The sequence below is a fragment of the Manis javanica genome, chromosome 2, assembly GCF_040802235.1.
Source record: "Manis javanica isolate MJ-LG chromosome 2, MJ_LKY, whole genome shotgun sequence".
NCBI lineage: Eukaryota > Metazoa > Chordata > Mammalia > Pholidota > Manidae > Manis > Manis javanica.
The window spans coordinates 34,744,953-34,759,011 of record NC_133157.1 but is presented as its reverse complement, the minus strand read 5'-3'; the positions used below and the strand labels follow the sequence as shown (position 1 = coordinate 34,759,011).

General features: G+C 41.9%; 1 protein-coding gene across 10 annotated transcripts in view; it reads left to right on the top strand.

The window, feature by feature from the left end:
* RECK (reversion inducing cysteine rich protein with kazal motifs) overlaps window positions 1-14,059 on the top strand; it is a 66,344-nt gene extending 52,285 nt beyond the window's left edge. For all 10 annotated transcript variants that reach the window (XM_073227612.1, XM_017674007.3, XM_073227604.1 and 7 more), the window contains 9 exons: window positions 312-452; window positions 1,256-1,444; window positions 2,935-3,057; window positions 5,523-5,694; window positions 7,694-7,886; window positions 9,094-9,304; window positions 10,521-10,594; window positions 11,424-11,579; window positions 12,451-14,059. In XM_073227612.1, coding sequence (XP_073083713.1) covers window positions 312-452; window positions 1,256-1,444; window positions 2,935-3,057; window positions 5,523-5,694; window positions 7,694-7,886; window positions 9,094-9,304; window positions 10,521-10,594; window positions 11,424-11,579; window positions 12,451-12,672 — 1,481 coding nt within the window. In that variant the 3' untranslated portion in view covers window positions 12,673-14,059. The remainder of the gene's footprint in view (window positions 1-311; window positions 453-1,255; window positions 1,445-2,934; window positions 3,058-5,522; window positions 5,695-7,693; window positions 7,887-9,093; window positions 9,305-10,520; window positions 10,595-11,423; window positions 11,580-12,450) is intronic.

Genomic DNA, 14,059 nt, shown 5'->3' with positions numbered 1-14,059 from the left:
TAAATTCTGTTAGAGATTTGTCTAACAGAACTGTATTGCCTAACAACTGTCTAACAACTGTATTGCCAGTGTGTAGAACCTTGCCTAGCATACTGTAGATACCTGATAAATAATCAAGTGAATGAATGTATGTATGTTTATGCTAACTTGACAGATGACCAAAGAATCTGTGTTTTAGTAACTTGCTAGCATCTGGCCTTGCTTTATGTTCATGAGTTCTCCGTTTGTTCCAGCCACAACTATTTCAGATAATTAACAGAACTCTGTTACTCGTATTGGTTGGTTAAATGGATCTGTTTTTGGTCTTGCAGGACCAAGTACTTTAGGTAACATTGTAGAAGAGGTCACTCATCCCTGTAACCCAAATCCTTGCCCTGCTAATGAGCTCTGTGAGGTCAACCGCAAAGGATGTCCATCTGGAGATCCCTGCCTTCCACACTCTTGTGTTGAAGGTAAGATGTAGATGGGATGGGTGTGGGATGGATGTGGATATGTGCTGCTGGCATTTCTTTGTGGGGATTCTCTTTGGAGTGAGGTTACAAAGAACTTTATTTTCTAAATTATATTTTTCTGTAATGTTTGAAGTTCTCCCAATAAACCTAAAAAAAAGACAAAGGCAAGTGTAATATTCAGTAGTTATTTAGATTATAAACTAATATCAGTCTAAAACTAGACTCATAATGAGTTAGAGGGTTCTTAATAACAAAAGAAGAGAAAACCTTTAGCCAGCCTTTCATATTTTCTTTTCCATGTTGTAATGTTTGAGATATACTGCACATTGTGATTTTTCTCTTCTTTTCTTTACATATGGAGAAATGGCATACTGAGTGGGATGTGCAGTTATCTCTGTAAAGATTAATGTGTTGAAATGTTAATGATTTAAGGCTGATTTAAATTTTCATAGGGAATGAGGAGGGCTAGCTCTAGAATGAAGAGTTTTTATATGATAGAATTTTGATAGTCTTTATCTTTCTAAGCCCAAAGCCAAAAAAAAAGTACATATAGCATTTTGGTACTGAACTATAGCTAACTTTTAGGTATAGTTCCTAAATCACCACCATCTCACAGAACATGGAATTTTCATTTGAGAGGATGTTTTTGGCCAGTGAACCCAACCAGCTCCTTAACTTGGTGGAAGTTCTATTATATAATCTTCAGAGGCCACACAGTACCTATAAGACCTATGTGAAGTATATGTCACTAAACAGTCCCATAGAACAATACTGTCTCTCTCAGCTAATTTTTGTTTGCGCAGGTTGCAAATTGGGAGAAGCCTCTGATTTCATCGTGCGGCAGGGGACACTGATCCAGGTGCCGTCATCCGCAGGGGAGGTTGGTTGCTACAAAATTTGCTCATGTGGACAAAGTGGACTTTTAGAAAACTGTATGGAGATGCACTGTATAGATCTTCAGAAGTCTTGTATTGTTGGAGGAAAAAGAAAAAGTGAGTCTTGAGCTGTAATTGTCTTTTGTTAACTTCGTAAGAAGAGTATTGGATGGATTCTTACTGAAAAGTAAGATCTATAAAGGAGATATTCCAGAGCAGTATTTTTCAAACTGTACTCTACAAGGCACTAGGACTTCTAAGGAATCCTCTAGAAGCCTCCTCAAGAAGGGGCTTTTAGCTAATAATGATTAATTAATACTTATTGCCACCTATTTGTGTGCCAAGAACTAGGCCAAGTCTTGGGCTGCGTTACCACATTTGATCCTCCCAGTTGCTCTTTGGTATAGGTACTATAGTGAGGAAGCTGATGCTCACAGAGGTCACCCAGCTAATAGGAGTCAAAAGCAGAATTCAGTTCCTGGCCTGTTTGACTCCAAAGCCCTTGTCCTCTGCAGGCAAGGATGGGGGTGTCCTCCTCCCCACTCCCTCCTCAGCCGTGTCTCTCTTCCCTGGGCCCCTTTACCCAGAAGTATAAGTCAGAGTTTGACATTGTGGAGAGCAGACTGGGGATGGGAACTACACTGTTGATTAGGGGTTGGGAGGGAGCACATTAAAAGGTGTCACTCTTTGATGCCTTCTCTGAACATCTTAGGGTCTTGCTTTCTCACTGCTTCCTTATTAACCATCTTTTGCCCAAACAACTGTCCGTGTCAATATATGACTTCAACAACTGTAGGAAAAAAATGCTACTTTTGAGCATGTACTTCCCCATACCTGTTCACTCTACTGTCCTACCCCCACCTCCTTCCCCTTACCCATCAACCAGGCAGTTCAGCTTCTATATGTCTCTTGGTTTACTCTTCTTTGTGAGATCTTATTTGAAAGAAGAATACTCTTGGCTAAAGAAGCTTTCAAATTTCTGCCCTAAAGTAAGTCAGTTATTCATTTCTTAGTCCATATTCTACCTAGCTAAAATGTAAAAGAAGTAACTTACACCACAGAAAATATCTGAGGAGAAGCAAATTCATTTCTTCTGTAAGTTTTCACTGATTTGAATGCTTGTTCTGTACAGAATGACATCTTAGTGCCTTGTGGAGCTGACACTGGGATGAGGGACTGAGGTCATGCTTTACATGATAAAATGGGAGAGAATTTGAGCCACAGAAAGGAGCAGACCAAGTGCTTTTCAAGGAGCTAGTCATTCCTGCCAGAGCATTGGGAGAGTCTGCCATCCAAAGATGGCATTGTCTGTCCTGAAGAGACAATGAAGCTCTAGAAAGAGGACGGCAGCATTTGAGGCAGAAAGGGCAGCCAGAAACATCCTCAGAGCATAGTGAGCAGTCTCGTGAGACTGGTACATTAGGTTAGGGGTTTGGAGGGATATGGTGGGAGGTAAATATGAAAATGTAAGTATTGTAGATTGAACGCCCTTCAGAAATAATCTTTCAACAATTTCTATCTTAAAACACTTAAAACTATCAAAATTTTGTTTATGATGTATTTATAAATGCATGATTTATCAGACTTTTTATTTATCTTTCTCTCAGGTCATGGAACATCCTTTAATATCGACTGCAATATCTGTTCTTGTTTTGCTGGCAATTTGGTGTGTTCTACCCGCCTGTGCCTCAGTGAGCACAGTTCCGAAGATGACCGTCGCACCTTCACAGGTAACCATGTCACCCAGAAGCTGTCTTCACTGGGCTACCATCCTTCTGTACCCGTTTTCCCTTCAAGACAGCTTCTCTGGTCTCACCTTAACTGCAGATGTACACAGTTAAATAAATACATCATCTGAGAACAGGGTACTTTCCCTCTCTGGTTCTGTTTCCTCCCCAGTAAGTTGAAGGCTTTAAACTAAATGGTTTCTTAGGGCCCTCCAAGCACTACTGTTTTGGCATTCCATGCGTCAAAAGAACAAGGCCAGTGATTGGAATGGTTTTAATTAAATGAAACTTTTCTACCTGGTAAAATACCCATTTACCCCTATCATTATGGGGTAATGTCTAAAATGTCCATCTATTTTCTAAGTTTGTTTCTGTTCTTATGTTTTTCTCACCACCTTCTTTTTTGACCTTCCTTAGCTTTCTGGTTCATATAGGTAGAGACGCCTATAAACAAAGCTATAGGTAGGAAAGTAAAGAATGTTTCTCCCAGTCTACTACATAAAATCTAGAATTTAGATGCTTAAAAGTCTGGCTTGGGGGATTTCTGGAATGTTAAGGAGTAATACCAAAAACAAGACAAAGACAACAGTTGTAAACTCCTCACATGGGTTCTTTCCACTGTCATCTCTGTAGGAAGGGGCAACAACAAGAAGGTAACTTGGGAAATTACTGTAATTCTGAGACTTAAGAATTTTTAGTGCAATCAGTCAAGAATACTACGTTCTTGACCTTCCCGTGCTTTATGCTGCTAGTATTATGCTCGCACCAGCTATAGTACCAGTGAGATGGGATGCTCTTTTCTCGAGAAGAAGCTGCAGCTGCCGACAGCAACAGCACAGCCCACGGGTATCTATCTGCTGGTATCTGCTTTCCCCAGATCTGAAATATTTTGGTTCTGGGTAAAGAGAAACCAGGTAGCTGCCTTGCCCTATTTCATGCTGCTGCAGCGGCAATCAATTCTTCTTTCCCTGGAGTTAGTATTACACATGGAGTGGGGTGGGAGTGGAACAGAATAGGGATTTACCAGCCTTGTATCTCCAGCCCATTGGAAACAAGAAAGGAGATGAGAAATAAGTGAATGGCAGACAGATGGGAAGGTAAAGGCAGTACTACTTCCACCCCATTCTGTGTCCACCCTGACGAGTACCCACTTTCTGCTTTATTTTTGTTGTTATTCTTTATTATTGTCCTTAATCTGCTCTGCTCTGTTCTGATGAGGACAATTAAATCTGCTTAGAGAAATCATAAAATGATGTGGGGATAAAACTAAAGTTTACATAGAAGACATTTATTTATTTACATCTAAATGTTTTTAGAAGGTGAACTTTACAACTTGCAGGACCCTTTTTTAGTGTGTAGCCCCTAATGTCCTAGAATAAATTAAGTTAGTGACTATTCAGCTAGCAGACTTTAAGCAGATTTTACTGGCCACAAAGTGTGCTGTATTTCCTGGGACTCAGATAATGCCTCAGTCCAAACATGACTGTAGCTCTGGGAGGAGAGGATTCCCTGCCTGGCCTAAGTTCCCTGTGAATTTGGTGAGACCATATTAAGGCAAGGGCAAGAAGTTGGGGATTAAAGAATTTATTCTCATGTCTTGCTCTCTCTGTGCTTGCACCAGTAGGGACCGCCTCTTGTACAGCTCCCAAGGTCGCTCTCTGTAGCCGTCCTCAGGACCCTCCTCTAACACTGGGAGGAAGTCTCTGGGTGGGTCCCTGGTGACTGGCAGATGCCTGCCAATTCCGTCCCAGGAACACAGGCAGAGGAGAGAATGAGTGTTTCCTCTCTACTCCTCCCCTGGGCAGGTACTCCTTTGATTGCCTTGGACTCTGTCACTGGTAAATATCCCATAAATGTGCAAACAGGATACAGTGGGTGCTATTAAGGCCAGCAAGAATACTGGTCAGAAAGTTCCATTTTCCCCACAATGACTCAGAGAGAGACATTCCTAAAAATTCTCAAGTCTCTAAATCAAAATAATTTCCCAAGTTATCTTCTAGATGTTGCTCCTCCCTACAGAGATGAGAGTGGAAGGAACCCATGTGAGGAGTTTATACCAGTTGTCTTTGGCTTGTTTTTGGTATTACCCTTAACATTCCAGGAATCCCCCAAGCCAGACCTTAAGCATCTAAATTCTAGATTCTATATACCAGACTAGGATAAACAGTATTTTCCCTTTTGTAGCTTTGTTTATAAGGCGCTCTACCTGTGGGTCAGGGTCCAGAGGCCCTCAATTAGATGGCAATAAATGGAACAAAGGAAAGCCATTATACAGACAAATGGCTTTTCAGAGCCTTGCCATCTTTAAAAACACTGTGGTAGATTGCAGGGATGTTTCCCTAATTAACTTACAACTCTGTTTTAACAGGAGACCACCACATGGTTGTTAGTGGTTTGCCTTAACTGAGAAATACGAAAGGAAGGGGAACGTACAAGTACGCATTGTTGAAGCTGTTTCTTCTCCTCAGGTCTGCCCTGCAACTGTGCTGATCAGTTCGTCCCTGTGTGTGGGCAGAATGGGCGCACGTACCCCAGTGCCTGCATTGCTCGCTGTGTGGGCCTCCAAGACCATCAGTTTGAGTTTGGATCGTGCATCTCAAAGGATCCATGTAATCCCAACCCCTGCCCAAAAAATCAAAGGTAAATCAAACGGCTCCTTGTCTTTTCCAACTGAAGACTGACACTAAGCATCTAGTGAAAATACAAAGATGAAGAGTTTGGAGTCTAGATGGAAAGAGCCATGTAAAGCTGCTTGGTAGTGTGCAGTGACTGGAGGCCCTGATGTGGAGCAGTTGATGCAACTTTGAGGAGGTGTGGAAAAGCCTCTAGAAGGTGATAACTAGGCTGGAAAGAAGAGGAGGAGATTACAGGCAAAGTTTACAGTGGAGGAAAGGTGGTGTTGGTGAAGGCAGAGAGCAACAGGAGCAAAGATCTGGGCAGCTGAAAATGAAGAGATACTGTGGTGTATGCTGGGAGCTGTGGCAGTTGTGTAAGCCTGAAACCAGTGTGAAGCAAGGAGAGGTAGCTGATTAAGTGGGAGAAATGGATGTGTTCTTATTATCAGTTATTTGTGCCTAATAGTAATGGGAAATTTTCTTCCACTTACCTACCTCCATCTTAGCAACTGAACATGAGAAATCCCTGGAAATGCAATGTCGGTGTTACATGAAGTTATTTGTTTAGGGGCTTCTTCTTCTGTACTTTTCTCATGAGCTCAAAGTAAGTTGAGCTAGCCTTAATGATGGACTTCTGTATGTGGTGGCTGCAGGGCAAGTGTCCTGCCAACTCTCTTAGGTCTCAGGCTTCTAGAACTGGAGGTTTGGCTAGCTGCCTTAGAGACCTGATCAGGACACATCCCAGTGCCACAGTTCTTTACTTAAGAATGGTTTTGTTGGGAAGAACCAATTGCTTCTCCTTCCTGAAAACCCTGGTGTGGTGTGGAAGGAGGCATCTTTCTAAACTTTAGGACACAACAATAAGCAAGACAAGCCCCTGGCTTAATCATATTTACTTTAACTTATCCCCCAACTTCTCAGTCTTTCCTATTGATCCTCTTAATATCTGTGTACTTTAATTGATAACGTTTCTTCTTCCCAACTTACCAAATTTTCCTGATATTCCTGGCTCTCATCCCTTCCATGTTAATAGATAATGAAGTACTAATATTCTTCTCCATTATTTCTCTTCAGATATCTTAAATTTCCAGAAATCCACAACTCTGTGCATTCTGATTTTAAATCCCATCATAAACGAATAGTGATGATGATGGTGGTGGTCATTTCAGTGCAGGAGACTTATCCCTAAAAAGAGTAGAAGTTATTTCTTTAAGATTAAAATAATGCTAGCTACTATAGTCTCCTTTTATTTTATAGTCTGATATTTGTGTATCCTATTATTTCAAATGCCCAGTGAAAGCTAAACATTTTAAGAGGTCTTGTGTTCTTACAAAAAATTATAAATACCCTATATAAAAATGAGGGAGGCAGAAACATCTAAAGAAGAAAAGACCTGCATCCCTAACCCTTCTAAAGAAGTTCAGAAATTAAGAATGATGCAAGGCCCAGGTATTGCTAGGAAAATAGGGAATTCATGGGGTGGCATTCTCTCAGTGATTAACAACTAGACAATGTCATGTCCTCGGTCTTGTAAGCACAGAAACCTGAAATTTACAGCACATACTGGGAAGCCTTCTCTTAAAATAGGCTCATATTAGGAAAGCTAAAAATTAGGCCCCTGAAAATGCTTCATTGATTGTTGACTACCAAGGCCTCTAGCATCAGACCCCAGTCCACCTGGCGGCCTTCTCATATGCCACTTCTAGCCTGTGCGTCCTTTGCCCCTGCCCTGGGTCTCCTGTGCCACACCTTTGCTCCTGCTGCCCCCTCGGCCCCAGGTCTGCACTGCCCTCTCCATCCTCCAGGCTCCCAGTCAGAATGACTTTTCTGTATAGTTTTCTACCTGATAGCCCACTTTTTATACATGCTTGACTCCCCATTCTCCATAAGCTCTTGGGGCCAGGGACTCTTTCTGATTGCTCTCTGCTGTCTCCTCAGTCGCCGTTCCTGTCCGTGCTTTCTTTACTGGCCCCATAGGAGTCCCTTCTGCCACTGGCTCAGGGTGCTGCATTTGTGTTTTTCAGATGCATACCCAAACCACAAGTCTGCCTGACCACTTTTGATAAATTTGGATGTAGCCAGTATGAATGTTTGCCACGACAGCTCACCTGTGACCAGGTCCGTGATCCTGTTTGTGACACAAACCACATGGAGCACAGCAATCTCTGTACTTTGTACCAGAGAGGGAAAAGCCTCTTATACAAAGGCCCTTGCCAGGTACAGTTATTTAGCTGACAAACCCACGTACACTGAGCATAAACTCGGTTTTATGAGATGAATCAGCAGTAAGACTGCTTGAGGGTCTTCTGTGAATCCTGTCAAATCTAGAGAACTCAGTTCTCTACCAAAAACGAGCCACCCCAAGACTAGTTTTTTCTCCTAACTCAGAGGGTTCTCTTGCTAGTGTGTGTACCATTGCACATCACGTGTACAAGCAAGAAGAGAGTGGTTTCTTGCTGCTCATCTTCAGGAAAGAATTTGAAGTTGCACACACTGGCATGAGTCAGCACCATTTTCACCTTCCATAGTTCTGTGGGCCCTCATTAGAAAACAGCTCAGGAAGAATTCAAATTAAAACAACCAAGAAAAGGGTTCTTTTCCACTCTTCCCACCCAAGTCCCACCCACAGTACTGAAAGTGGTTGGAAATTTCTCGAAGACTTAATGTCTTTTTGCATCAGTTTGCCATTCAGTCTTTTAGGGTTGTGAAATCTGTGTTCACTAAAATAACCCCAAAGACAACTGCACTGAGGTTTCCCACCTGCACACCTGATCTGTGTGCTGGCCCCTCTGCCTGAGGGAGCCTGTCTGTGGGCCCTGCATCTTGCCCACAGCCAGCTAATACCTCACATGACTGCTTCTCATTTCCTGGTTTTTCTTTGTCAGGACGATCCCTTCAGGTTGTCTCCCTCAGAGCTCTGGTATTCAAGTACATTGATACCTTCTACTCTGAATTCCCGGTCGTCAGTTCCTACTTGTTCCTTCTTCCTGGCTACAAGTCTTCTCTTACATATTCCTAACTTACCTGATGGATGCAGTCATCTCCCACTGATCTCTCCACTCGTCCCATACCTAACAGGAGATGATAAGGCCTCTAAATTTGCATGAAGATTGATCTTATTTCCTTCAGTAGGCACTTAGAGTAATAGAAGCCTGGAAGAAGGGGGACTTTAATCTCATTCAGTGCACAATGAATGAGTACCCAAGTCCCAGAAGAGCTGAGAAAAGTAGTCTCTCTAGTTCATCTTGGGACAGCCCCTACCCCATGTTAGCCGACCTCAGGAGCTTTAATTAAAAGGGTCCCAGAATTTATACCTGCGTCCTTTTTCTTTCCTGAAAATAAAGGACACCTGCTCTGCCCTCTTGGTTAGGAAAAGTGCACCACAGAGAGGTTTTCAGGCTAAATGTGCTTTGTTTGCCCTCAGCCCTTCTGCAGAGCCACAGAGCCCATCTGTGGGCACAATGGAGAGACATATAGTAGCGTGTGTGCTGCCTACTCGGATCGTGTAGCAGTCGATTACCATGGGCCCTGCCAGGCTGTCGGGGTCCTCTCAGAGTACAGTTCCATCGCCGAGTGTGCTGCCGTGAAGTGTCTTTCGCTCTCAGTGACTGAGTGCAAACCCATCATCCCACCCGGTAGGCTGGCAGTATCTGAGGTGGGGCAGGGGTGGGATGGATGAGACTTGCTTGTCCACTTCCAGAGAGTGAGTTACTGAGGGGAAGAGAGTTGACTAGTTTATTTAAGCTTTTCAAAAAGTCTTAACTCTACCTGGTGCTGATTAGATGCATTACTCTATGTTGACCTTAAAAAGCTGTGGATTACCTTAGACATCATCTGGTCTGCAGGTTTTAAAACAATGTGTCCAATTTTTTCAAGCAAAATCTCACACCAAACTGTTACTAATGTAAATAGATAATTCAGCATTTAATTACTAAAATGATGGTTATTTGTTCGAATGTATAACATTTATTATAAATTTAATGAATAAAGAATTAGTAATTAATGAATGAATAGTTGAAGTACTTTTGATAAACACAAACATTTGAAATTGAAAACAGGATAGTTGTCTTAGATTGGCCCTAGTATCTACTTCATTTAGTTACATATGATCAAGAAAATCTTGTTTCATACAAACTATTATGAGTGGTAACCATTTTTTTAAACAGCTTACCTTACAGTCCCTACATTTCAGTTAAACAGAGGTGCAAGATACTTTATCCCAAGTCTGCACAGACTGGTTAATCTGGAATCTAACAAGTTATTCCTCCATCCATGGATTCCCCAAATGTTTCCTGAGCTTCCGCTATGTGCCAGGCCCTCTTCTAAGCATTGGGGACACGGCAGTGAGCAAAGCAAAGTTTCTTTCCTGGAGACCACATTGTGATATCTTGTTAGCATTTTCTAACAGTTCAACATATTGTTTAAAGTTCATTTGATGACTCTAGCACTCATGGAATCCCTGATATACTTGCTCCCTTTTTTTTTTTTTTGGCAGACAGGAAATCAAGGGCCCAGGAAAGCACTTGCCCAGGATCCTGCAGTGAATTTTGAGGCAGGGCAGGGTCTAGGCCCCACATCACCTGCAAGTCCAGCTCTCTCTGTGCTGTCTTATACCACAGCTGCCTCACCCTGAGAAGTGGTAAAGGATGAAAGCAGGGAGGGAGGAAGGATTTTGGCAAACACATAGATTATAAGACCCCAGGTTGGTCACAAAACTCAACTATAAGTGCAGTCATCCATAAGGACAGCTGTAACTCTCCCAGCACAAAATGAAGGGTTGGTAATTTCACCAACTTTATGAATTCTCCTGGTTTCTAATTCTAAACACATAATATGGTTTCTGTTATCCAGGTGCTTGTTGTCCATTATGTGCTGGGATGTTAAGAGTTTTATTTGACAAAGAAAAACTGGATACTATTGCTCAGGTAAATTGCTTTATGTGGCAGATATTGTTGAAACCTTATTGATAAGCCTATCAGTAACCATCCAGAGAAGAATGTGTTGTCCTGTTTGTAGATGAAGAAACTAATTTGCAGAGAAGCAACTTGCTGCAAGCTGTATAGCTCCAAACCAGCAGAAGTAGGGTTGAACTCAGGCTGTCTAGCTCCTGACCCTGTGCTCCTTTCCTCTACACCCTGGCTTGTAGGGAGCTCTATCTGCACATCAGTCAGCCTGAGCCTTTCTTAGAAAAGGTCCCTTGCTAGCATAGTAAGCAGAGTTTGGGCTAGAAGCAGAACCAGGGAGCCAGAGACTGGGAGATGCCCAGAGGGTTTCCTCCCCTCACAGTCTCCTTTCCTCCTGGGGGTGCTTCCAGGGCCTGCCACCTTCTCATAATAGTTCTTCCCCTTCTCCCTTGCCTCTACCTGACTTTTTCTGCTTGCTTTTATGGAGACAGGGCTTCAGAAATACAGCAGCCAACACCTGCCACTACCTGGAAAACTATCCCCATTTGGACTAAAACACCTGTATTTTTACAAGAAGGGGACTTTATTTCCCTATGGCCTCCAACTCAGAACAGTCACTTAAAAAAAATGTTTCTGATGAGAGTGTTTATCTGGGCCACAAAGCTTGGACAAAACCCCACTGGAATGGACTCTGGAGATCTAGAATTCAGTCCTCAGGGCCCTTCTGGGGCCCTGCACTTTGGGGCTCCTTGGTCAAATGACCCTCTTCCTCTTAGGCAAGGCAGCTTAGGCACTAACATGGAATTGTTCTTTTGTTTGAAAAAGTAGAAATATTTTTTTTTCTTTCTAGGTAACAAACAAAAAGCCAATAACAGTTCTGGAAATACTTCAGAAAATCCGCATGCATGTGTCTGTTCCACAGTGTGATGTATTTGGGTACTTCAGCATTGAATCAGAAATTGTGATCCTGATTATTCCTGTTGATCATTATCCAAAAGCTTTGCAGGTGGGGTTCAGCATATGCTGCTGACTTATCTTCAGGTGGTCTTAGAAGCGGGTGAGGAAACGGAGGCATTTGGAAAGCTAGGCAGAGTAGGAGGGAGGAAAGCTACGCAGTTAGTGAAGGACAGGGCTGCGCCTGGTGAGCATTTTCCAGGTGGCTGAGGTTGGGTACACATTGGACAACAGGACGCAAAGGAGCTGGAGAGGGTGCACACTGGCTCAGAGTGTGCCGAGACAGAAGGCATCTGCTCATCATACAAATAAGGAAGCTGAGTCCTTCCCAGGGAGGGGAGGGACTGACCCAGGTCACACAGCGACACAGCCAGAGTAGACTTCTGTCCCCTGAAGACCATGTTCTCACTGAAGAGGGGGAGCACCCCCAAGCTGGTCCTGTGGGCCCCCATTTTTCTTCCTGACAATCTAGACATGAACCTCACTCACTCATGCAGGCCCAAATGTCAGCATCAAAATAGTGAGGGCTCAAGTGAAGGGGGACTACAAGCAGTTTATAAACCACCACAATCCGGAAGCTGATTAAGCCTAAGTGCTTGCTTGCTGATGTGTAAGTAGGCACTGGAAGTCCAATCCCTGTGGCTCTGTTTAACCACATAAAGATAATGTTTAAGTGTAGATAAACGGTGAACAGGATGTGAGCAGAGAAAGGCTAGTAGTATTGTGGGTCTTTTCTAATTTGATTGCCATTGATGCTGTTGTTACTTGTGTAATAAATTAAGACTTTATTAAGATGTTACTTTGAGGAATAGAAGGACAAAGAAAACATTTTTCTGTGTTAGGATGTAGTGGAATTTGTCTGACTTGACCTTTCCAAGGATTCTGTGGCTTTGTAATAAGAGAATCTGATTCTCCTCCCCCAGATTGAGGCCTGCAATAAAGAAGCAGAGAAGATCGAATCCCTTATCAACTCCGATAGCCCTACGCTGGCATCCCACGTCCCTCTCTCTGCCCTCATCATTTCCCAGGTACAAGTCTCCAGCAGTATACCATCAGCTGGCATCGGAGCCAGTCCCCCCTGCCACTCCTGCTTTTTCCTCCCCAGCCTGGGCCTCACTTTGCACATGGTCTGGACACATAAGTGACTGCCCATAAAAAGGGCAAAATGTTCCTCCACCTGAGTTTTCTACCTTGTGAAAGACAAATACAGAACTGCTGGTTTGAAGTTTAATAGCGGTCAAGTAAAAGCACTTGTCACCTCTATTCACCACACAGTATTTTTTTTTTAATTTGCCAATATTAGTAGGGTTTTTGTTTGGTTTTTACAAATGTTAAAATAAGTTCTTCCAAATAGTAATGAAAAGAGGATATCTCTGGTGGATCACTGCCTTACTATTCACGTTTTGTTCTTTAAATGGGTCCCCCACTCTAAAACAAATTCAAGATCATCGATAAGTGAAATGATCACTTTTTAGAAAAAAACTCATTTTACTATGGGCTTCATATCCAGAAACCTCATTTCAGAGTCCCTTTAGGTATTAAAGTGCCCCCGTGTCTGTGAGTGTGTGTGTGTGTGTGTTTACAGGTTTTACCTACTCTGTCTAGAGGCTCTAGGGGTCACAGTGAAGAGCCACTGTTGTTAGAGTATGAAGTAAAGATAAAACATCTTTGAAATTATCATGTAAATCATCACACTTAATTTATAGAAATTTAATTCAGGAACCCATCTGTTGTGTTAAGCAAAGAAAGCTAACCAAGTGGCACTCACATAGTATATGGTGATAGGCTCAGTGGTTACTAGTGTGTGTCTTTGACTTTTGTGAAAGGGAAAAGTTATATGGCATCAAGGCATCTTGTGGTGTGCATTTTTATAGTGACCAAATATATATTCTCCAGTATTCATCAGAGTTAAATTTAGAGTTTTTAAACATCACTCTTTAAACCAATTGCTGCTACTTATATAATGCCAAAAAGTGAAATAATTAGTAGTGCATGTAAATAATACATGATTTTTCTATTTTATTATGAAGAAGGTGAATAGCCATATTTGTAAAATGACAATCATGTGTGTTAACCCAATATTTTCTGTTCATGAAGACACATTTGCTTTTTGTGATATGCACAGTATAATAAATGTTGTCTTTTTTGATATAGAATTATAAAGAACAGTGGTTTATATATTTAAAAATGTCAATCTAAGTATTAAAATGTTTGCATATGGCCTAAGAAACTGAATACTTTGAATGTGTTTCACAGTTTGAAATAAGCTATTCGATGTAATACTTCTTTATATGCACCTAAATTTAGATTTTACATGAAGTCTTTTTTTTTCAGTATTATGTATACCCTCTGAAATATGGGGATATGCTCATTATACCAAAATGTTGTTTAAAGTGGGCACTTAAGGCTTTCAGAATATCTCAGAGCTGATGTAGCATGTTTGTTGCAATTGCTTTTTTTCTATATAAATGTGTTCAATGCAATATACTGGAAAGCTTTTCTATTTTAATAAAAATAATTTTTATATGATTA